General features: G+C 41.6%; 1 protein-coding gene across 1 annotated transcript in view; it reads left to right on the forward strand.

The window, feature by feature from the left end:
- The window catches only part of usp22 (ubiquitin specific peptidase 22), a 27,403-nt gene continuing 2,357 nt past the window's right edge, over window positions 1–25,046 (forward strand). Inside the window, exons 1-12 of the mRNA XM_061756409.1 lie at window positions 1–494; window positions 3,132–3,264; window positions 8,568–8,681; window positions 9,441–9,542; window positions 14,657–14,823; window positions 14,935–15,082; window positions 16,600–16,702; window positions 18,095–18,253; window positions 21,398–21,524; window positions 21,598–21,689; window positions 21,841–21,903; window positions 24,120–24,269. Coding sequence (XP_061612393.1) covers window positions 375–494; window positions 3,132–3,264; window positions 8,568–8,681; window positions 9,441–9,542; window positions 14,657–14,823; window positions 14,935–15,082; window positions 16,600–16,702; window positions 18,095–18,253; window positions 21,398–21,524; window positions 21,598–21,689; window positions 21,841–21,903; window positions 24,120–24,269 — 1,478 coding nt within the window. The 5' untranslated portion in view covers window positions 1–374. The remainder of the gene's footprint in view (window positions 495–3,131; window positions 3,265–8,567; window positions 8,682–9,440; window positions 9,543–14,656; window positions 14,824–14,934; window positions 15,083–16,599; window positions 16,703–18,094; window positions 18,254–21,397; window positions 21,525–21,597; window positions 21,690–21,840; window positions 21,904–24,119; window positions 24,270–25,046) is intronic.

Raw genomic sequence — 25,046 nt, forward strand, 5'->3', positions numbered from 1 at the left:
GGTCCGCCGTTATGAACGGGGTAGCTCCACACTCACCGTGTAAGCTACTGTTGAAATTTCTACGCTAACCAACTTTAGCCAGCTTGCTAACATGTAATTAAGCGGAATGTGGGTTAACTGCATTCATGGTACTATAATGGGTTCGAACTGACAGGTAATATGCTGGTTCCGAAAACGGAATACCGAAATATTTGGCGGTGTTCTGTACGTGTCGCCGCAACTACACGCAGAACATGTCCAGTTAGCTATAACGCGGCGATTGGTGGATAACGAATCTGGCAAGCTAGCCAGTCGGTCCGGTGTTTGGACTGGGTGGAGGGTTTTGTACAGGTTTCCTCGCCCAGTGGACAGCCGAGCCGGATGCAGCGATTATCATGAGTCCCGCGGGCTGCCCCCATGTCAACTGCTTCAAAGTGGACAACTGGAAGCAGAACCTGAGGGCTATTTATCAGTGTTTCGTATGGAGCGGTTCGGCCGAGACCAGGAAACGCAAGGTAACAAGAGACTGAGAAACGTAGTGGGCTCACCTAACGGAAGAGATGCGCGCATGTGTGTGTGTGTGCGCGCGTGCGTGTGTGTGTAAGAATGTGAAAGGTCTCTCGCGTGTGCGTGCTTGTGGGCAGTTACCTCTTCCACGCAAAACACGCTCGACAGTGCCAAAATGTCAAACAAGACCTCCCTAAAACACTACAATAAAAAGAGTACTGCGTGTCCGACAACACGTCTTTGCCCTCAGCACTGCGCCTTCTTCAAGCCATCTGTTCCCCGCAACAGCATATACTGATGAGTCTTCCCTCGTTTTTCTGCCCATTCATAAGCTTTTAAATCAACCATGCAACGAATCACCCACTTCCTACAACCTAAGTCTTGATCACATCTCTTGATTGCAGTCATCAATCATCATCCTCCCGTTGACCCATTTTTGTGTCTGTGACTCACTCGTGTAGATCACTCACAATCACTTTTTGTATCCAATCCTTGTGTGTGTGTTTTTTGCATGCACCCCCGCATCCATGGTGCTGGAGAGAAAACCCCCATTCCTGGCTGCTTATCTGGTTGGAATCAGAAGGGAAGTAGGAAACAGGCATGCGTACTAAAATAAGCAGAATAATTATTTTTGGATGTGGCCCTCATCCCATAATTGCCCATTTCTTTACTTGTGCCGTCACCCCACCCAAGGAGCAGACGAGCTCGGTACTCTATGTGCTGCTTGTGTTACAACCCTTGCAGACACAATTGTATGCGTGTGTGGCGGGGGCACTATGTTTTTTATTACATTTGAAGACATGGGTGATGCATTATTTAGTAGGCATTGGCAACTTCGTGCACTTTTATGTCTGTATTATACCAGGACCAATGGTGCATGTTTCATTTGCATATTCAAATTTGAAGAATTTTGAATGTCAAAACAAGTGGGTTAACCGAACATCATTTGCTACATTTTGACCAGGACAAACAAACATTTTATTTGGTCATTGTAATTAGTAAAATTTTCAATTTGACATTACACACAACAGTGTGGTGAGTTGGTGGTGGTTACCACGTCCACCTCACAGTTCTGGGATTCCGGTTTCTTATCTCAGCTCCGGCGTTCCAGTGTGGAGTTTGCATTTTTCCCGGTGCTTGTGTGAGTTTTCTGGGGGTACTGCGGCTTCCACATTCCCAGAACATGCATGTTAGGTTAATTGAAGAGTAGACTCAGACTAAATTTGCTGCTGTGTGAGTGTAAATGGTAGTCTGTCTTTATATGGATGTACATCACCTCTTGCCCGTGACCCTAAAGAAGACAAATGGACAAGCGCTGTAGAAATGGTTGGATGGATATTTGTATTTATTGTATTACAACCTCCATCACTCATGGAATGGTAGCTGTCCCCTTTTGTTTGTCTCACATGGATTCATGCATTGCCTTAGTAAGATTAAAAGACCATCAGTATTTGTTGATGCTGTCAAACCTCTGATTTGACCTGAAAATAACCTTGAGCTATGACTGTTCTTTTTTTTTTTTTTTTTTTCTTTCTTTTCCCCCTCCTTGTCTTTCTCTCTCTCATGCTTCAAACACTCTCCATCCACTGTCATGCCCATCACATGATGTATCTTCAACACAACTGCAGCACATCATTGGTCATATAACAAAGTGCTAGATGACTAAATGATTACAGAAATCGTACAAGACTGCAGGTCCCACACTTCCCTCCATTCTGTTCATTCATTCTTTGACTCATTTTCCTCACATGCAGCCATAAAATACACAGGAAAAAGTTACTGTACAAGAATGTGCTTCATTCTCCAATTAGTATTCAGCACAGGATAGGAAAGGGAAAAGATCACTGTATGCATCAGTAGTGCTACTAAAATGACAGTTATTGAGATAAAAGTGTGTGGATATTGTCTTAGATATGCCATTCCTTTAGCAAACAAACATGCAATATGTAGACATTGGACCAGCAAATCCGGATATACCTGCATTTCATAATTGGTGACACTATGGAACGTTAGTCAAAAGAAGACTGATGATGAAAATCTAATACTAAAATTATACATGCATCTATCCAGTTATAATGGGTGTGGGGGTGGGAGGATGGCAAGGGTTAAAACAAATTCTAAGGGTTTCTGTTCATATTTCAAATACATTTCTACATTTTTGTAATGGTCAACATTTTATACATTATATTGTATTGGAAATTAAAGACATTAAATCAATGCATTGATACAATTTAATAAAATGTCTGATCATGTTTCACATTTTAACTAATTGGCAGACTGTAATGCATTAATAGTCTAAATCATAAATTTATATCTCAAATATTAATTCATGTAATTTAGATTTATTCAATTATAAAAACGGTTAAAGTTTTGAAGCGTTTGAATGGAAGCATAATTGTGGTCCTCATTCTATTGAGATTGTCCATAAAATCGAATGTCAACTGAACGTGAGGAGAGTTGCACTTTAGTCATTAATAAGTCAGAATTAGTGTTTTCTATTTAATTACAGAAATTGGACAAGCCACTGCACTAGTATTAATCCAGCTGCCCTCCAAGAGCACATTCGGAACTAGCATTTAACTGATCATATTGTGTATGTTGTTTTTACCCCACCCTCTTTACCCCTGACTCCACGCCCTTTTCAGGCCAAGTCATGCATCTGCCACATGTGCGGTGCTCACCTCAGCAGACTCCACTCCTGCCTTTACTGCGTCTTCTTCGCCTGCTTTGCCAAAAAACACATCCATGAGCATGCCAAGAGCAAACGACATAACCTAGGTATGGTGAACACACTCCGGCACACGGAATTCATACATCCAATGTAGCAGCTGTGTTGGCACGGTGTACATCTCAGCCTCCTAACATGCAAATAAAGTCCCCTTCATTCCAATTAGATAAACGTGTGTCCTTGCATCCCTGTCAATAGTGCTACTCTGTCAATCTAGACATGTTGAATGACTAATTATACAGCTCAGAGACATGCAGTTTTCTTTCACTATTTAAAACCATTCTCAGATGTCTTAACATGAACGTAAGATAAAATATGTTTGATAAGGAATCTATGGACTATTTTTATCAATATATTTGAATTGGTTTGAATATCATAACATTATGAAATGAACCCCCTGTATTTTCACTATTGGAGGCAGCACTTCATCACCAGGGCGACAAATTACACTTGTCAATTTGTGAGCGCATCCATGTAAGTGGTACACGTGGTGGTCGCTTCGCCCAACAAATATCACCCCCGCCCCCAATCCCTCCCCACCACCACTATGTGGACAATTTAACATAACATGTATGTTCCACTTATCAGAAGCTCATGCTGATAACGCTGTTAACTGACGCTAATATGTGCTTCCAACACTGTCACTGAAGCCAATTTTGACTTCAAATGATACCTCAGAGGAGTTTCGTTCATCCAAGGAAGTATAATCCGACGGATTGGTGATGAGGCGCTGCCTTTACAATTTAAGTGAAATTGCAACCATTACTGTTTTTATGGGAGCTTGCACGCGCGTCACAGTTTACACTCCCTTATTTAGTTTTAGACGCTGAGATCAACAAGTAGCCACCCACTAAATCATTTGCATGAGATGGGACTGTCCCCTTAAAACAGGCTAATTTCAGCGAGGTCTCAAAAGAGAGGGTGTTAAATGTAATGTAGTTCTTGATACTTGGGCTATTTTGACGAAAGCATGTCTCCTTTAAAATGTTTTGAAAAAGACGTGTGAAATGCAGCTCCGACATGAATTACCTTCTCTTTACGCCTTAATTTTTCATTGAAGTTCATATTGAGTGTCGTATTTAGGGCTGTCAATATTGGCTATTTGTACAATCGATCAATCTATTGATTTTTCCCATCGATTAATTGTACAATTGGATGCAAAAATATTTTGCATTACTTATGCAAAAACATTATTTTCCGATTCGTGTTTATTACTGATTATTGTTCTTCATTTGGTATTGTTTAATGATTAAACAAAACCAAAACAAAGATTGTTTTCGTAATAGATTCAACTATTACTACTTTTTATTTATTTATTTTTTTTAACATAAATTAATTATGATTCACTCACTGGCTTGGTTGTTAACATGTCAGAAAATAGGGAAACATGTTGATTATTGTTTTCCAGAGTAAAAATAAATGTTTGCAAAAGTCGTATTTTGATTAAACAAAAGATAAGGCACGGTGGAAGACTGGTTAGAGCGTCTGCCTCACAGCTATGAGGACCGGGGTTCAAATCCCGGCCCCGCCTGTGTGGAGTTTGCATATTCTCGTGCCTGCGTGGGTTTTCTCCGGGCACTCCGGTTTCCTCCCACATCCCAAAAACATGCATGGTAGTTTAATTGAAGACTAAATTTGCCGTAGGTGTGACTGTGAGTGTGAATGGTTGTTTGTTTATGTGTGCCCTGCGATTGGTTGGCAACCAGTTCAGGGTGTAGATGATAGCTGGGATAGGCTCCAGCACTCCCGCGAGCCTTGTGAGGAGAAGTGGCTCAGAAAATGGATGGATGGACAAAAGATAATCTGTGTGCTTTCATGGAGGGCCACAGAAATCAGAGAATATTTACAGGTGAGAGGCTGAAATCATAGGATTTGGACAATTTCAAGTTAATGTTTTTAAATTAATTAATTAATTAATTATCAAAATGGGCACGGTGGCCGACTGGTTAGAGCGTCAGCCTCACATTTCTGAGGACTCCTGTGTGGAGTTTGCATGTTCTCCCCGTGCCTGTGTGGGTTTTCTCCGGGCACTGCGGTTTCCTCCCACATCCCAAAAACATGCATGAATTGGAGACTCTAAATTGCCCGTAGGCATGACCGTGAGCACAAATGGTTGTTTGTTTCTATGTGCCCTGCGATAGGCTGGCAACCAGTTCAGGGTGTACCCCGCCTCCTGCCCGATGACAGCTGGGATAGGCTCCAGCAGGCCCGCGACCCTAGTGAGGAGAAGCTGCTCAGAGAATGGATGGATGGATGGATAATTATCAAAATAGTTGTCAATTAATTTGATGAGCGATTGTCAATTAATCGATGAATTGTGACACCTGTTTTACTTGCATTGCAGTTAAAAACTGTAAAATGTTGCAAACTTATAGTTTACACTGTCTAAATGTCAATAATTGCCAGGTACATTATGCCCTCCTTTTCCGGGATGCAATATTATTCCCAATGTGTGCAAGACAGGGCAATGCTGTAGATAAACATGCAGAGAAATTTAGGAGACTAAATGGTGCTCAGGACATTGTTTTTGGGGGTCAAACTGTAAAAGAAAAAAAAAAGATCATGTACAATAGCACAGAGAATGTCACCATTCGTCTGAATGTTGTATCCCCGGCTGTACCCCTGGTGGCTCTCTCTCCACATAACGGAAATAGGCTTTTTCAGCTGTGAGTTAAGACCATCATACTGCGGTGTTGGGGGAGTGGGTGTTGTTCGGGTGCCGCAGCAGCGACACCTCGGGTGTGCATGATAAAGCACCACTTTGGCAGATGTTCAGAAGCATTTGGAAGCTTCCTTTTCTCTTCCTTATCCTTTTGGCTCAGAACCTTCACCACCCCACCCCACCCCTACTGGTGTGTTTGTGTGTTTCCCACGTGTGTAATTGGGGAGGTGGTATTGTGGGCTAATTAGGTTAGCTGCTGCTGACAAAAAAAAAAAGTACAACAGAGAAGAGAAAATGGGAGGAGGGCAGATCCCTGTAGACGGTTGAGGAGGTAATTAAGTCATCTTTAACAAACCCAGTGGAATTAGCCTCCATTAAACAAAGCCCCTCCTCCCCCTCCTTACTGCTAGCTTCCGCTTTTCCTTTTTCCACAGTATGAAGAAGAAGAAGAATCACCTTTTATTGTCATGAACATGCATGCATGCATGCACACGAAATTTGTTCTCTGCATTTAACCCATCACAGTGACCACATACACATGTTAGTGGAACACACTGGAGCAGGGGGCAGCTGAAGAACACAATCCATTGATGCTATTCGTGATACTTTGTTCTAGTTGTCTTTCAAAATTACATTTTCCTGTTGTTATACTTTGAAAAATCTGTTCCAGGCACCATGGTGCCTAGTGGTTAGCGCCTCCATCACACAGTTCTGAGTTTTAGGGTCTAAATCTCAGCTTTGAGTTTACATGTTCTTCCCATGTTTGTGTTTTTCTGTTTTGTTTTGATATTTTCCCAGATACTCCAGCTTCCTCCCACATCCCCAATACAGGAATTAAACTTGAATTGTTAGGTTAATTGAAGAATCTAAATTGTTGTTTGACCTGAATGTGAGTGTCAATGTTTGTTTGTCTTGATTGGCTTGTGACTTTTCCAAGGTGTTCCTAGGCCTCTCGCCCAAAGTCAGCAGAGGCGAGCTCACCCACCATGAACCTAACAAAGACAAGCGCTATAGAAAATGGAAGAATAATTTGTTCCACGGCCCAAGCCGTCATCATCATAACCCTTTATTTACTGTATAGCCAATGTTTTAATTAAAATGTTAACATTATTAACTGACATTCTTTGTGTTGTGTTGCCGTTCCATGTAAGCACTGAAAACCGGAATGCGACTACAACGTGCGAAGTAGATTTACTAGGGCATTACTTTACCACGTTAACGTCTTCATTCACATATCACAGAGGTGTCAGTTGTGTGCGACACATCATATTATTGCGTGATTTGTCCATGCATATAATTATTTCTTTACCAACAAATCTGATTTCAGATCACCATCCATGTATTTTTTTCTTCCGCTTATCCTCATTAGTTTTACAGACGAGGGTGAGGTTCAACTTGGACTGGTCGACAGCCTATCTCAAGAAATCAGATGTCAAGGAGACATTTGGCGCTAATTTGTTTCATATTTGCATGCGTCGACAAAGGTTAACCAAAATGTTGTGGCCATACATATTACAGCTGTACAGCATTTTCGGAGGTCTGTGAGAACCGAGGTCGTTTTGACAACGTTGTCATTTGTGCCTTAACACTGAGACAAATATTAGCCAGTTTTCACTAGGCCTTCCATCTATTCCCTCAACTCCCTGCATCAGAGCAGTGTTTCACATCAGGTGACTTCTTTGGAGAGGTAGGGGACTGGGGGGGGGGGGGGGGGGGGGGGTCTGTCCTACTTTGCGCAAGGGTGGCAAACACATTTTGCCAGATCTCTTTGATAGTTAGACGGATGAAAGGCTTTCATTTGTCTTCCCGTTTATACCATAAGCATCAATATCACTTTTCACTTTCACTTAAGAGGTTTTCCTGAACAATGTGTGTACTATTGCGGTTGCAGCTCGCAGTGGTGTAAAACTGCACTGTTTCTGTACTATATTTAGTTGTGAGTGGGGCAAAATATTAGAAACACTCTCTGTATGATTCATTGGAGTTGTATATTACTGTAAATTCTAACCACAACAATAAACTATAGTTAAAATATTACCTCTTTGGCAGTGTCAATCAAGCATTATTATCATTGTAAAGACAATCTTTGAGACTGCTCTTGTGTTTGAGCTATTTGATATGACTTTTTATAGTGGCTGTACTTCGTCCTCTCCCTCCTGCCCTCAGCCATTCATCCTCTGTTCCCTCCACACCTGCAAAGGATTACAACATCAGCCAAAGGAAGCTGAAGGCCAGGTTGTCATGGTGACGGCAAACCGGTAGCTTAAGGGCTGTGTTTGGAAGCACAGGTTCGGTTCGGCATTTGTGAAACCCTGACAGTGAGCGAGAGAGAGAAAAGACACTTCCTCCTCTTTTACCTCTCTCTTCACCTTTGACTCCTCTTTGCTCTCGCCACCTCTGCCATTACTGGGTGGTGTTAACAGATATTAGTGTTAGGAGATATGTCGGCTGATAAGCCCATGCGCCTTGACAGTGCAACACCATAGCAACGTTGCCTTAATAGGAAAAGACAGCGATGAATCATCTAGCGGCTCATACAGCTTGTAGTGACTCAGAGCCCTCCATTACCCTCTGACAAACAAAATAGATGAACTGTGAGAGGAACCCTGAAGTTCAATAAAAAAAACTCTCCCTTGTGCATTTTCCTCTTTTGGCTTCTTTTCTCACCCTCTCCTTGTCTTGACTTTGCAGCTATTGACTTGCTGTATGGGGGGATTTACTGCTTCATGTGCCAAGACTACATTTACGACAAAGACATGGAACAGATTGCCAAAGAGGAACAAAGGAAAGCCTGGAAAATGCAAGGTCTGAAAGCATTTTAACCCCAATTTTTACCCAGCTCTTTGTGAAAGGATCACAGACAAAAAATGTCCGTTAGCTTCTACATTGTGTTTATACATGTATGATTTTGGTTGTAAAATTTCAATAAATGTGAATTTTAGATTTTCTGGGAATTTTTTCCACGTGCTGTCTCTCGTCTATTTAGATCACTGATGTGAAGGGGTTGCATTCACAGATTAGTCTAATTAACGGGGCAACATCTTAAGGAGGTTGTTCAGCATTATTATCAAGTCCAAAAAAAAATAAAAATAAATTACCATTGAACCTTTAGCTGCTATCTGTATAAAGTTATAAAAACCCATGGTATGACCACCATCCTGTGTTGTCAAACCGTTGAGAAGATATGGAGCATCCTGAAAAGGAAGATCTATCTATCTAGCTACCTCCAGATGCCAACTCTGGACAAATCATGCATCCTCAAATTTGATACAGGCAGAAACTATCCATAGGCTTACAAGATCTAGAGATATGTGCATGGTTAAGGTTATATTGAAGAGCAGCGTATGTCAACTTGGAAGTTGATCAGTTAAGATGTTTTTTTTTTTTTTTTTTTTTTTTTTTTCCCGACTTCTATTTGTTTTTTAGATAAAAAAAATGACATTGTGGTTTGGGTAATTCAATTAGAAGCTAATAAAATGGTTGATGATCAAGAAATGTTATTTAGTGGATAGCATACTGGCAGTTTAGAAAATGACTTAGTGTATGCCTATGTGGTGATTCCAGGCATAGGTGAGAAGTACTCAACATGGGAGCCAACCAAGAGGGAGCTGGAGCTTCTCCGCCACAATCCCAAGAGGAGGAGAATCACCTCCAACTGTACTATTGGTAAGCGACCCTCTCAATATGTACAGACAAAGTGTGTACGGAGTCACCCACTTTCTCACTCTTTTTTGTTTTTACCTCAGACAAAATGCTATTTATGCTGCATTAGGTAAATCAGAATTTGCACTAATGTTATCTTGTATTTAAAAAAAAAAACAACAACCAAAAAAAAAAAAAATTTTTCTAGTGTTTTATAGCATTGAAATTTCTTAAACGATCCAAGCTCAATTAGAGAAGTCGGTCCTGATAAAATTGAACTTTATATTTGGAAAAAGGCCATGGGCAGATGTAATCACTGTGAAATCATAGAAACTCCAGTCCAATAAGATTGTTCTGTCACCTCCATACTACTCACTACCACTAAGAACTATATTTTACTATACCTGGGGATTACTACGGGATATCATGATAATCAGTTTATAATTAATCAACGCTTTGACTAGCAATGTGACAAGATTTCCCCAAAATAACAGCCTGTCAAAGTGTTAAGTCTGGTTGGAATGGCCCCTTCAACCTGAGTAGAACGCACTGAGAATATTTGTGTCGGGAAAAAAAATTGTCTTTTAGGGGAGCGTTTTTGTGTGACATCACCTATAGAAAATCTCGTCAAAAAATTAGAGTGAAACAGTATAACTCAACATACTGTATATCCTCGACCCTTTGGTTTTGTCTGATGCAAGGAGAATCCCTTCTCCGATTGGCTGACCATTTTCAGTTAAAAATGTATACCAAGAAGCTTGTATGGGTCGAAATTTGAGGTTGGCACGTCAAAATTACTATGACGTTTCAAACAGCATCACTTGCCCGAAAAAATTGACTTAAATAGCACAATTGGAACATTATTCGTGAGAAGAGCAATTTAGGCAGTTGAATTGATTTTATTTATTTATTTATTTTTATTGATTTTTGGGACCGAACACCAATCAGCAAGTTTAAAAAAAAAAAAAAAAAAAAAAACAATAACCGATCACAAGATGGAGATGAATCAATCTTCTAAATGACATCGCAAAGGTTGTTTTTCTTTTTTTGGGGGGCTCAAAATGATAAAAAATAGATGACCTGTACTGATTACAGTAAAAACAGATGTATAGATGCTGTCAATATTCTTTTTTTTTTTTTTTTTTTTTTAAATATCAATAATTGTTGGCACGTTGTCTCGACAATAGCAGCAGGAAGAAATAATTATAGAAATCCTCCTGGTTTGAATCGCACTGAAACAAACAGCCGGCAGCAGCCAGAAATAGCAGCCTGAGGCAAACAAGCAGCGAATCCACTGTGACTCTGGCCAATTAGCAAATCCAACAAGCCCCTGGAACCCACCCTCGAGCAACGGGTTGTCTTTGGGCTGTCTTTAGGTGGGGTGAGTTTGAGAGGTTCAGTCGAGAATCGAGAAGACTGGACCATTGATGAGTCAGATTGTCAAGATAGTGTGCTGTTTAAGCCGACTTTCCAGTAATAGGGCTGCTGTTTAGTTTGGAGTGATGAGAGGGTAAGTGGGAGTCAGCTGAGTATGTGCCATTAGAAACCAAATATATTGATTTAAAAGGAAAACCAACCAGCAAGCTAAAATACCACTTAAGATGGGTATACAAAAATGCACTCTTAACATCTTAACTGAGTTTTAAATGGGACTCTCCACATGATGAGGAAAAAATTGTCATTTGTCTTTTTACTGTTCTTATAGTGTGTGGTGTACTTGAGATGACCAACACCATATACCACTTGCGTAATCATATCTCATGGAGTCCATGGATTAGCCAAACTGTTGATTTTTGGGGAATCGATCATAATGTGATGAAAGTTGAGTCAAAGTCGATTAATTGATGATGTTCTAAAAATTTTTTTCAACAAAGTACAGTGGCACCTAACATTTTCTGCGCCACCGACCGGATTCACATAGACATATATGACAAACTGGCATTGAAAGAAATAAAAAACAAATGACAACTTACCAGTTACACTGAATGTAATTGTCGTAATGAGTGGGAGTCCTGCACATGATTCTCCTCATCGAGCCGACTGGTCTCGTCTTGTGTCCCATAGCATAGCATGTTGTAAGAAATTGGAGCCAAGGTCCAAAAAATGAAGATAGCTCTGTTTCACAGTTTCCATTTCACGTGTGCTTATATTATCTTTGAGGATAGACTTTTTGCAAGTGACCGTGCTTCCAGTCTCATTTTTGGTAAAACATTTTTACACCCTTGTAGCATATTACGGCCGTATGCCGTACTGCAACAATTGTGACGACACAGTGTCATAAAGCCACACAGGTGTCGTGATGGTGTGTGGTGTGATATGAATAAAGTTCTTGTTATCACAAAGTTGTTGCCCACGTATTATTGGATATAACATTTTGGTGACAAAGACAAAGCTTCACTTTAGGTTTCTGCCCTCGTTCCTTGCTGCCAGTCCTGTGGTCCCGCTAGTATGAATATTAAAATTTTATATTAGCATAGCCAAAGTTTGCAAGGTTTTTTTGTTTTTATTTTATTTTTTTTGTCCTGTTCGCCTGTTAGGTCAAGCAGAATGGAAAATCTGTATCCCTTTTATGTCGGAACAGTTTTACTGTGTCACAGTGGAGTTTTTTAAGCTTCTACTGCGGTTTCTTAGTATTATAATTGAGGTTTATTGAGATTCAGACTTGATCAGTTGAACAGAACAAAGTTTCTAGAAGCGAGAGAGAAGCAAAGAAAAAGCACTCGTTGTAAATAGGATGAGAGAAGTAAATTCTTAAATTATCTACAACAATGAAACATTAAAAATGAGTGTTCCATGGGAATGTAGTACTACACCCTGTGATGGAAGGACAGGACAAGATAGAACAGGACAAGGACAGGAGAAGAAGCATGCGGGACAAGGGTCGTGAAGCCGGCTGTACAACAGAAGTGTGGTGGCATTAATTATGTAAATTATAAAACTCTACAGGATGAGAGTATTAGTGAGGGGATACGCAAGCGATTTGCATATTCATGAGTTATTTGTCGCAGTAAGTGCGTGACCCCACACCCAATGAAAGAGTCCTAGGGGTGTGTGCCTGCGGATATATATAAGGGAATTGACACTGTTTTACATGCACAAAGACTGACAGAAGTGTCCTGTAATTGCTGTGGCCGCACCCAATCAATCGAGGGGCGGGATCAGGCCCAGGGGTCCACCGAGGCGGCCCGACAACGAAGTTTGCAAGGCTATTCTCATCCACCACCAACTTTTTTTCGTACTCTCTGATCAGCACAGATCTAGGAATACTTTGCCTTTTTGGCCAGACATTTCGCTGCTCTGTACAGCGTTATTTAGTCTGGCGACGGCAGCAGACGGGCGAGTCGAAGGTCCTCTGTAAATTGGCCAATTAGAAGACAAGATGTCAAAAACGTGATTAGCGATTAGCCGACTTCAAGCTTTAAACATCAATGCGGAGTAGTAAAGTCGACTCAACCCCTGATTTATCGATTCAACCCCAAGTGTTTACCGTTTGCGATTGTTGGCCTGACTGTTACACGCAAATCAGGGAGAAAAATATCACTATAAACACAACTTAGACCACAGTATAATCACAATAATAATTTAGAGCCATCCGATAATCGTCAGGAGGGAATTGTGGTCAAATTCAGCCCAATCGTCAGTATATATGTACCAGACTTTAGGATTAGTAAAACTAGAGTAGCTCACAGACCACCAAGTTAAACAATCCTAATTTGGATCAGTACCAAATTGTACGCATTTATTGGTCAAACAAACCAAAAGTCTAAAAAAAAATGTAAAATAAATAAAATAAAAAATGGAGGTTCAACTGGGCGGCACGGTGGCCGACTGGTTAGAGCGTCAGCCTCACAGTTCTGAGGTGCGGGGTTCAATCCCCGTCCCCGCCTGTGTGGAGTTTGCATGTTCTCCCCGTGCCTGCGTGGGTTTTCTCCGGGCACTCCGGTTTCCTCCCACATCCCAAAAACATGCATTAATTGGAGACTCTAAATTGCCCGTAGGCATGACTGTGAGTGCGAATGGTTGTTAGTTTCTATGTGCCCTGCGATTGGCTGGCAACCAGTTCAGGGTGTACCCCGCCTCCTGCCCGATGACAGCTGGGATAGGCTCCAGCACGCCCGCGACCCTAGTGAGGAGAAGCGGCTCAGAAAATGGATGGATGGATGGATGGAGGTTCAACTGTTCAACCAAAAATTTCAGGTAAAGTGGGCCTCAAAGTGAAAGAAAACCTGGGAGCTTGAACCATTATATGTGGCATAACTCAGTTGGTTTTATGTGCATTTGTGTGATGCCGAAGAGAACAACTATGATAAAGATCATAGAGCCAGAAACTGCAACGTAATGTGATGTAGGAAAGGCACTGGCTGCTTTTTTCCTTCTTTTTTCTGTTTCTGGAGCAGAGCGGTAGACGCAGCTCAACTAGTGTTGTGTCGTTTGCGGACAAGTTGTTCACATGCACAAATCTTTTGAGTGAGCATACTGAGTGGAATCCCTTTGTGAACCGATTCGTTCCTTTCTCAGTTCAGTTAAGCTCGGCTGCAAGCGTGCGCCGACCGAGAAACTCCCCCGCTATCAGGTACCCTCGTGGGGCCGCGATGGGGGTCGAGTGCTGAAGGACCGCCAACAAGTCGGACAGCTTTGTGGGCCTCGGTGGTCCGTCAGAATATGATTTTACGTTCCACCGGTCTGTGGTGCAAATAATATTGGGGACCGCTGCCCCAAACAAATGAAACCAAATCAGCTGATCAGAAGGTCCCATACTGTTGAGTCTTTAAGTTCATCCAGTAAGGTGGGCGAGTCTGGGAAAAAAATGAGGACCAAGCAACAACCTTTGGTGCTCCTTTTAGAACCAGACCAAATTTGGTATGTGCACCCATGATTGTACAGTGGTTAATTAATTTCTCTCTCGCTCTCTTTGTTGGTGGCTTTTTTTTAACACATTACTGTAAACAATGCATACTATGTTCATTTCACTTACTGATTTTTTTTTTGCGAGTCATGCATCACAGAACACACGACTGTATATGGTGATTGCAAATGACAATGGATCATTTGTGTATCTTTCTGTGATATGGCCATCATTTAGAGCACTGCAGCCCGTTGATGCAGTCTCTCATTCTGTCTCTCTCCTCTGTTTCCAGGTCTACGCGGTCTAATCAACCTTGGCAACACGTGCTTTATGAACTGCATCGTGCAGGCACTAACGCATACACCGCTGCTGCGGGACTTCTTCCTGTCTGACAGACACAAATGTGAAATGCAGAGCAACTCCTGCTTAGTGTGTGAGATGTCGCAACTCTTCCAAGAGGTGCCTTTAAAAAAAAAAAAAATAAATTTAAATCTACCTCAGCAAAGAAATGATTTGGAGATTTTGAGGAGCATGTCACTATTGCTAACATTGTTCATGGTGTATCACTAGTTCTACTCAGGCCATCGTTCACCTCACATCCCGTTCCGTCTGCTCCACCTGGTGTGGACTCACGCTCGTCACCTGGCTGGCTACGAGCAGCAGGACGCACACGAGTTCCTCATCGCTGCACTGGATGTTTTACACAGACACTGCAAAGGTCAGACTAATTATTGTTAAAAGGTATTTTATGAACCTTGTTTCATATAATTAGGATGTACAAAATATAAAGGACAATCAGTGACCTGATTGCGTGCAGTTGTAAAGTCAGTTAAAGTGCCCAATTCATATTTGATGACTATATCCAAATTTTTGGACTATGTTTCCATGGCTGTGTTCGGAAACATTCACTTACTCCATACTCCCTAATCACAATATAAATATTTTGATATTGTGGACAATGTACTGTATGCTGAGATTTGTTGTTCAATTAAAACACAACTTCACTCAATCAAGCAATCAATCAAACTTTATTTGTAAGTGCTTTTCAGACAAAAAAATAATGCAACTCAAAGCTCTTTACATGAATAAAAAAAAATAAAAAATGATCCAATCAATCAACCCTGCCCGCCACTTGTCCACAGTACACAGACACACATACAGGTTAAAAATAATACTGTTATGACCTAATAACCCGAGGCTAAGTACAGAGCAACCAGGTGAGAAAACGCCATTTCAGGGAGCCATCTGCACCAGGACTAGACCAAAGGCCGCGGCCCCCGGTGAAGCAGCGCAGCGAGAGCCTGCACGCATGGCGACTGGAGGACCCCATGAGGCAGGATCACGGTCACGGCCCGCCACAGCTTCCAGTGCTAGTGTCCTTTGAGGAAACACTGGAAACAGTAAAATGTTACTAAAAGATATTTTTCAAATCTAAAAATGTATAGACTAGAATGATAAACACATAAAATAACAGACCTAAAAAGCTAAAAGCAGCATAAGGACGAATACAATAAATATTAATGAAAGAATGGAAGAAAAAGTAAACTAAAAGCTTGTATGCGTAAAAGAAAGTAGTTACAATAAATATATATTAGTTAAAAGCAAAATGGTGAGCCTGTTCTCAAAAACAAGAACATTCTGTGGACCTCTGAGGTTCTCCGGCAAAGCTGTTCCACAAACGGGGGCCGTAAAACTCAAACGCTCCCTTGCCGCTAGTGCATGCCCCGACTTTAGGAATAACTAAAAGACCAGAGCCATAGGACCGCAGTGCTCGCAAGGCTTTGTATGCGAAAAGGAGTTCTAAGCGATGGAAAGGCCCAAGATGCACTTCACAAATGAATACAAAAGTTCTGAATGTTAGCATAAGAAGATTACCGTCATCTGTCAGTATTTTCTCTTTTAGTATAAATCATCAAAGAATTCTGTGGCAAATGTGAGACGGTTTAAACTGTGATTCGCTCCTGCTGTCTGCGGCACTTAGAATCAAATCAAAGGTTTCTACAAGCATAAAGGATATGATAAAACACACAATAAATCATCCTGACAATTGTGAAAAAGAAACAGATGCAGAACAAATATGAGAGAGAAGATGGAGGATAAGGTGTGCACATGAAAGAGGTAGGGAATCCGTGTGACAGTTTATAAGACTCATGTTGCTTTCTGTGTGTGTGTGTTTGTTTGTGTCCAGTTTATAAGATGCATTTGACTTGTCTGTGTTTGTGTGTGTTCGCACAGATGACAACGGGAAAAAAGCCAACAACCCAAACCATTGTAATTGCATCATTGACCAAATCTTCACAGGGGGCCTGCAGTCTGATGTCACCTGTCAAGTCTGCCAGTAAGTATGTGCACATGTAGTTCTCCCTCAGTCGCATGTTCCTCATCGACAAATAAATCCACTGCAGCAGCAAGAGTAAACGAAAATCTGTCCAATGGATCTGTAGCGCCACCTGGTGGTCAGCAATGATACAGGATATTTTCTTTATTCAGACGGCATTTATATACATTTATTTTTATTCTGCTGTGCATTTTATATGGTAGAGCATTTGGATGTTATTGCTCTTTTTAAATACAAATTCTAAGGATTAATCATGTTAAACTGCAACTCTGGTCTGAACCAATCTGGACTCAAATATGTAGTTTGTGTTTAATCTGTCATCCAGTTTCTCTATTACAGCAGAGTACTCTATTTATTGGACATCAAATAAAATATGACAAACCTCAGCTTTAAATGTGATTGTAGGTTTCTCATTAAAAAGCACAGGGTAAAAATAAAAAATAAATTATCAAAAGAATGTTTAAGTATGCTCTGTAATAATGTATTGTTAAGAGACATGACATATTGAGCCATTAGGAAAAGATTCTGATTCTCTGATGGCATCAACAAGTCCTCGCTCAGATTCAGAACAAACTCTTTGAAGTGACACAGTTTTCAATAATGGCATATCATACAGTATGTTAATTCTACAGTTTGCTATCTAGATGCCTGCAAAATCATATGGAAGCAAAGTATGCACCTGTATGCTGGGAATCAGAATGTTGGCATATGGGGAATTTTGTTTTCATCTTTGCTCCTGTTCTTTAGCCTGATTTTTTTGGGTGTCAATAAAATGGTCTGTCTTTTGGTGTTGAACATTTTAAAGTCCAGAAGAGAACGCTGGAATCTGGCAAAGTTGAGTCCAACAAGCTTTTTGACCTTGTGGAGTTAAGAAGACTGTTAGTCTTGCAAGAAAAACTGAATTTTATCGGTCAGTACTTTGCCTTAAATACTCTTTCAGATGGGCATAAAGATGCCCACTATAGGTGTGGGGATTCCCAGTCAGTCAGGATGTCTTATTTCTCTTTGGCTATTATAATTTTTATAAGGGTATCATGTTGTATCCTACCCCTACTCACGTTTGGTGTGCTTTTAAAATATTGTCAGGTGTATCCATACATCACCCTCAAGTTTCCCCCAACTGCGCACACAAAAAAAACAACCTCTGCAGTACCAGAGTGCTTCCCTATGGCTCCCTCAACTTGAGTGCAGGCAAATATCTGTTCATACTGGCGTTCCAAGCTAGTGGTCATTGAAAAAATGCCCAGTTACCCACTGCAAACAGAGCACTGAGGAAAGGCCTGTCAAATACTTCATTAAATCCCTTTAAAAAAAAAAAAAACGAAGATGAACAAGAGCTTAGAGGGATCTGTGATATAGGTACCAATCTATGTGTCTCCACCCACCTCCCAGCGGTGTCTCAACTACCATTGACCCATTCTGGGACATCAGTCTGGACCTGCCGGGCTCCTCCACTCCCTTCTGGCCGCTAAGTCCTGGTGGAGATGGTTCAACACTAAACGGAGAGAGTCACACCACTGGAGCCACAACACTGACAGACTGCCTACGAAGGTAGCATGACTGTGGTTTGTTTATTTATTTGTTTGTTTTGGTGATGTTTAACACATAAACTAGTACAAAACTTTGCACAGATCAGTGATAGTGTCACGGTTCACTCAGATGACTTCAGTGCAAGCAACATGGGTTAAGTTCTCAATTGCAGTGTGAATAGTTATGTCTCTGTAATGTACCCTGCCATTGGCTGACAACCAGTCACCCCACCTCTCGCACACAGTCAATTGGGATAAGCTTCAGCTCCCCATAACCCTGAACAGCATAAGCGGTATAGACAATGAATGGATCCAGTATGGGTCTCTTGATTGCAATCAGGCTCACGAGCAGATTACAGATCTAAGATGGGGCAAAAGCTCTTACAATCAAATACTGAAATGGCACTGACCTCCACTAAGGCCAAACTATCCTAATTTGGATTTGCAGTTAATTGTACACCTTACACGAATGTCAAGCTCATTTCCATCGTGGGTCACATTGTAGTTATGGGTTCCCTCAGAAGAGCTGTTTTGACTGTGAAAAACATAAATATCGTGTATAGTATACACAATTACCCATGCATTTAGTTGTGATACATATTTTGAACAAAGAATTGAATTTGAAATCAGAAGTCTAAAAAATTGTGAAAACCAAATATTTAAGTATACAATTATTTGTCACTAATCAGTTTATGTAAATCACCTAATAGATAGTAGTAGTAGGGGTGGATGCGTCCCACATCTGAGATACACAAAAATTAGCAGGGACACATAAAGTACGATCAATCTGCGTCTTCTGACGCAGAGCTATGGTTTAATACTCTGACGTGGTGCTAGAAATCTGGCGTATGATTATTATTATTATTTTTTCTATCATAGTGGAAAGCACAGACCCTCTGTGGGTTTCGTCATGTGCATGGCCCTGTGCATGTCTGTGTGCGTGTGCACTCGCGCGTGACTGTGTGCGTGTGTTCGAAATGCGGGCGCTCGCGTACACGAAGCTAAGTTTGCTGACAGAGCGCTGGTAGCTGCAGTTACTGAAAATTGAGTGTTCGCGTACACAAAGCTAAGTTTTCTGACGGCTTCAGTTACATAAAATTGAGCGGCATAAATGGAATTAGTTCCAAAGCCTAAAGCCACCGCGATGATGTAGGAACATTTTGGATTCAAGCCAATTGAACGCAGCCATCCCGCTAACACCAACAAGCGGGTATGTCGAATTTGTGTGAATTCGCAACAAAGACAACACAAAACCACAAGGTGACTAAATCCATTTTTCAAATCATCCCACCCAATTTCTTCAGCTGGGAACAAGAAACACGGTGGGACATTTCCCGTTTCCCGCCTGCTTGCAATTATGGAACCCTTTGCCCAAAAATGCAAATACAAATGTGAATATGGCGTACGTATGCTCACGTTATATACAGGATAGCATTACTATTGTAAAAGATGCATCCATTGAACATGCTGACAAAGCAGTAAAGAAAGGCTGCAGACTTTGAAACAGTCGTACACATCTTGAATCAAAACAGGTGGCTTTGATCTACTTGTTGTGATGTTATTAATGATCCTGCTTGGCACTTTTTCTTAACCAACTGGAAACCTGATTGGCAGTATATTGCCTGTTAAGGCATTAATGACTATTTATACCTCAGTGCCAAATTTTAACATTTGTTGAAGTGTATTTTTTGGCAACAGAGACTGTGTCTGTTATAGTCATATTTTTTTATCCAACATTTTATTTATTGTTCCACATTACAATATCAACCTTCACATTCTTAGAATTACCACTACCATCATTCTACTACTGCTATCATTATATCGGCGGCATAAAAAACATCGAAACAATCATTTGTCATGACAGTTTTTGGGAAAATCTATTGTCCTAGAAAATATATATAAATAAATATACATAGAACAAACAGTATAGAGTAACAACTGTAATAAAAATCTGCAATATAATGGGACCGCAAAGCAAGAACCATGATATAGTGGAGGATTACTTTATCGGTATTCTGTGATGATAAGTTGCAGAGCCTCATTGTTCCTGGGATGGGACTCATTGTTTCCATGACATGTGCATCCTGGGGCTCACATACCGTAATTTCTCGTGTATAATACGCACCCCCAAAGTTGACCTCAAAATTCTGGAAAACCCTTCTACCTATGTATAATGCATTTTTACAATGCATGATTTTGCTTCTACCCGTATGATCAAAACATCAAGTATTATCTGTATTTTGTTAGTTTTTTCAAACAATTCTGAAGTTAAGCACTTTATTAGAGCACATAAAACTTTATTTTTATTTACTTGCTCTTATTTTGAAATTCACAGCCCTACTTTTATTTAGTAAATGAGAAAACACAGTTGTGCTCACGTGTTTGATTACCCAGGCAGAATTTGTAAGATGGGTACAATTCTTTAAAGAAAACATGAAGGGTCAGGCGAAACACATTTATTTTATTTTAATGGGATTCAAATTAAACTGTCAAGCATTTCAGAAAAGCATTATTATTAAACAAAACATAACCATAAAGAAATTAATGATGGTTGTTGTTCAGTCATCAGTCGTATTTATAAAAATAAATAAATAAATAAATAATAATAATATTTCACAAATTCTGCCTGGGTATGTAAACTTAGGAGGACAATTGTACATATATGCAGTCATATGTACCACTGTCATATTGGAATGAAAGTGTAGGCTACACCTTTTTCATAACCTCTAGATGGCATACGAGAATGAAAGTGTACAACTTTTTCATAACCTCTAGGAGACGGTGGGATATTGCAATGAAAGTGTACAGCTTTTACATAACCTCTAGATGGCGGCATACATTTATAAAATGGGAAAGTCTTTTTCATTTTCCCCAATACCTATGTATAATGTGCACTATTGACTTTTGACAATTTTTTTTTGGGGGGGGGGGGGAAATGGGCATTATACACGAGAAATTACAGTAATCTCAAGTGTAAAATGATCTATGTTGTTATCTTACTGTACTGTGTCGATGTCAATATGCCTGAAAGTCTTTTATGGCATTATATACAGTAGATACACAAACAGTTTCATTCATTAAATTCAGATACTTCCAGAGAGTACAATCATCATCTAGCCAGCACGCCTGTACCAACAGGCTTTAAGTTTCCCTTTTGTCCGTTTAGGTTCACCAGACCAGAGCACCTCGGCAGCAGCGCTAAGATCAAGTGCAGCGGTTGCCATAGTTACCAGGAGTCTACCAAGCAGCTGACCATGAAGAAGTTGCCCATTGTGGCCTGCTTTCACCTCAAAGTAGGAGTTGTGCTTTTTCAACATGGTCTTCAACTGTTTGTCATCCTGTTTGTAACATTGTGTGTGTTTGTAGCGATTCGAGCATTCTGCCAAACTTCGGAGGAAGATCACGACGTACGTCTCTTTCCCTTTGGAGTTGGACATGACGCCCTTTATGGCGTCCAGGTAAGAACAGTCAAATTCAAATGACTTGAAATGGATAGCATGGCACATTATGAAGCACCAAATTATACGCCTTCACAGGTACCTCCCATCTCTTAATGCATTAAGATTCACTAAGAAACCCTGAATAAATATGTTGCGTTGTGTGTTTCAGTAAAGAGAGCAGGATGAACGGCCAGTACCAGCAGACCTTGGAGCCCTTCAACAACGACAACAAGTAGGCTATTGGCTGGCTCATTCACGGCAATCTGCAAATATCCCAAATATTACCACCTTCATTAGGATCTATTGCCATGACAGTGTGGCTCATTAAGATCATATCTGTCACTAATCGGACTGGGAGACCTTATTTACATTCCCGCTCATTTAATTCTCATCATGTTTGTGAATGGTTGAATGGACATTAACAATAACTCCTGTGGGAAATGGAGAGTGAGTATGTTAGGAGCGCCATGTTAGCAGAGGAATGGCTAGCGTTGGCCACCAGCTGATAGCTGGCCAGCTTGACAGCGAACAGCAGCGTGATGGAAGAATCCAGTAGAGGTCAGACAGGCAGGCGAGACTCCTTGTTGAATTGACGCTGACGAAAAAGGAGGATGGTAAATATTTGTCAAAATGTCCGGAAATCGGATAAAGCGGACAGTCAGGACTGAATAATTTGTCCAAAAATAGTTTCCATTTGTCACTTAAACTGCCGTTGACAAAGGCCGCTGTTGTTTACTGGCACTGTGGCGCAAAGCAGGCAGAGAATGGGCCTGATGTAGATATACCCCCACCCAAAAATAGATCCAATTGCAAAAGATGTGCCTGAATGTTGGGCATTGACGTTGCGGCCATCTCATGATGAAAAAGGCTATTGTCTATAGTACATAGAGTCACAGAGAGAGAGCGAGAGACACAGAGCTGGCATGGCGGCAGTGTTAACTCTGCAACATCGGGACATCGGGGACAGTGCCTCTGCGTTGGCAGACTGGGTGGAGGTTCCCCTTTTTAAGAAGGGGACCGGAGCGTGTGTTGCAACTACAGGGGGATCACACTCCTCAGTCTTCCTGGTAAGGTCTATTCAGGGGTGCTGGAGAGGCGGGTCCGTCGGGAACTCGACTCTCAGATTCAGGAGGAGCAGTGTGGTTTTCGTCCTGGCCGTGGAACAGTGGATCAGCTCTACACCCTCGGCAGGGTCCTCGAGGGTGCATGGGAGTTCGCCCAACCAGTCTGCATGTGTTTTGTGGACTTGGAGAAGGTGTTCGACCGTGTCCCTCGGGGGGTCCTGTGGGGGATGCTTTGGGAGTATGGGGTACTGAACCCCCTGATACGGGCTGTTCGGTCCCTGTACGACCGGCGTCAGAGTTTGGTCCGTATATCCTGCAGTAAGTCGGACTCGTTTCCGGTGAGGGTTGGACCTTTGGCTGTCCTTTGTCACCGATTCTGTTCATAAATCTTATGGACAGAACTTCGAGGCGCGTAGACGGGTTCCGGTTTGGTGGCCTCAGTATTGCATCTCTGCTTTTTGCAGATGATGTGGTTCTGTTGGCTTCATCAAGCCATGATCTCCAACTATCACTGGAGCAATTCGCAGCTGAGTGTGAAGCGGCTGGGATGAGAATCAGCACCTCCAAATCTGAGACCGTGGTCCTAAGTCGGAAAAGGGTGGCGTGCCCTCTCCAGGTCGGGGATGAGATCTTGCCCCAAGTGGAGGAGTTCAAGTATCTTGGGGTCTTGTTCACGAGGGAAGAATGGAACGGGAGATCGACAGGCGGATCGGATCGCTGCAGCGTCTGGAGTGATGCGGACTTTGTATCGGTCCGTTGTGGTAAAGAAGGAGCTAAGCCGAAAGGCGAAACTCTCGATTTACAGGTCGATATGCGTTCCTACCCTCACCTATGGTCACGAGCTGTGGGTCGTGACCGAATGAAAAAGATCCCGGATACAAGCGGCCGAGATGAGTTTCCTCCGCAGGGTGTCCGGGCTCTCCCTTAGAGATAGGGTGAGAAGCTCGGTCAACCGGGAGGATCTCAGAGTAGAGCCGCTGCTCCTCCACATCGAGAGGAGCCAGATGAGGTGGCTGGGGCATCTGATTCGGATGCCTCTCGGGCTGGTGAGGTGTTCCGGGCAGGTCCCACCGGGAGGAGACCCCGGGGACGACCCAAGACACGCTGGAGAGACTATGTCTTTCGGCTGGCCTGGGAACGCCTCGGGATCCCCCCGGAAGAGCTGGATGAAGTGGCTGGGGAGAGGGAAGTCTGGGCGTCACTGCTAAAGCTACTGCCCCCGTGACCTGACCTCGGATAACCGGTAGAAAATGGATTGATGGATGGATATTTTTCCCCACTTTCTAAAATATTTATTCTTTTGCCACAGATCCCTCTGTTGCTTACCGACTATAGATTTTGGTGCTACAGATCTGACGATTCTCCCTCTTCGTGTCTCAATCAGATACAGCCTGTTTGCTGTTGTTAACCACCAGGGAACACTAGAGAGCGGCCACTACACCACCTTCATCAGACAGCACAAGGACCAGTGGTTCAAATGTGATGACGCCATCATCACCAAGGCCAGCATCGAGGCCGTGCTGGACAGTGAAGGGTGAGCCATCCACTGATTGACCACATAGCAGCATTCTATTAACACGTCTGTCATATTTTATTTGAATACAGTGAATCCCCTCATATTTGTGGTTCGGGATTCTCAAACTGGTCTATTAGAAGTTTTTAGGGGGAATCCCAGGCCCCGTCATTCTCCGAAAACTCACCAATTAGCTGTTTTTGTGGTCAGGCCAAAGCCTTGTCTAATAGAAAAATGTGCTTTGCCACCATCTTGTGGCACCAATAGGCAATTACAAGCGTCTTTGGGGGAGTATCAGTTACTGATGGATTTCTGCTCTATACAATCATAGTAACGGTAAATACATGCAATAGTTCCAACACGTTCACAAAAGCATGCACATCTTGGAAATAACATCATTTATTTTGCTGTCTTCAATTGTGTGAATGCAAAATGGCGACATCATCCTGACACTTCATCTCACAGATCCCTCTGGTGTATAATGAGCCTTTTTTCCAGTGGCATTAATGGTAAATACAGCATGAGTGACAAAAACAGACCATTTGTAAAAGAAACAAATAGAGGAACTCTGAAGACACCAAGATGTATTTGTGTTAGTTTTCATGGAAAAGTCATATTAAGCAATAGAAGAAAAATCCTATATATCCAAAAATGCAATTAGCATCTTCAGACAACATGTTGCAAAGAATTTGGGACACACAACGGTAAAGACATTTTGGTATTCAAAGTTTGAAAAATATTGTTTTTGAATTGGAAAAATTATTGCTGTTAAGCTGCCAGTAATTCAAATAATCACAT

Source organism: Phyllopteryx taeniolatus, chromosome 19 (genome assembly GCF_024500385.1).
Source record: "Phyllopteryx taeniolatus isolate TA_2022b chromosome 19, UOR_Ptae_1.2, whole genome shotgun sequence".
In the NCBI taxonomy this organism is placed as follows: domain Eukaryota; kingdom Metazoa; phylum Chordata; class Actinopteri; order Syngnathiformes; family Syngnathidae; genus Phyllopteryx; species Phyllopteryx taeniolatus.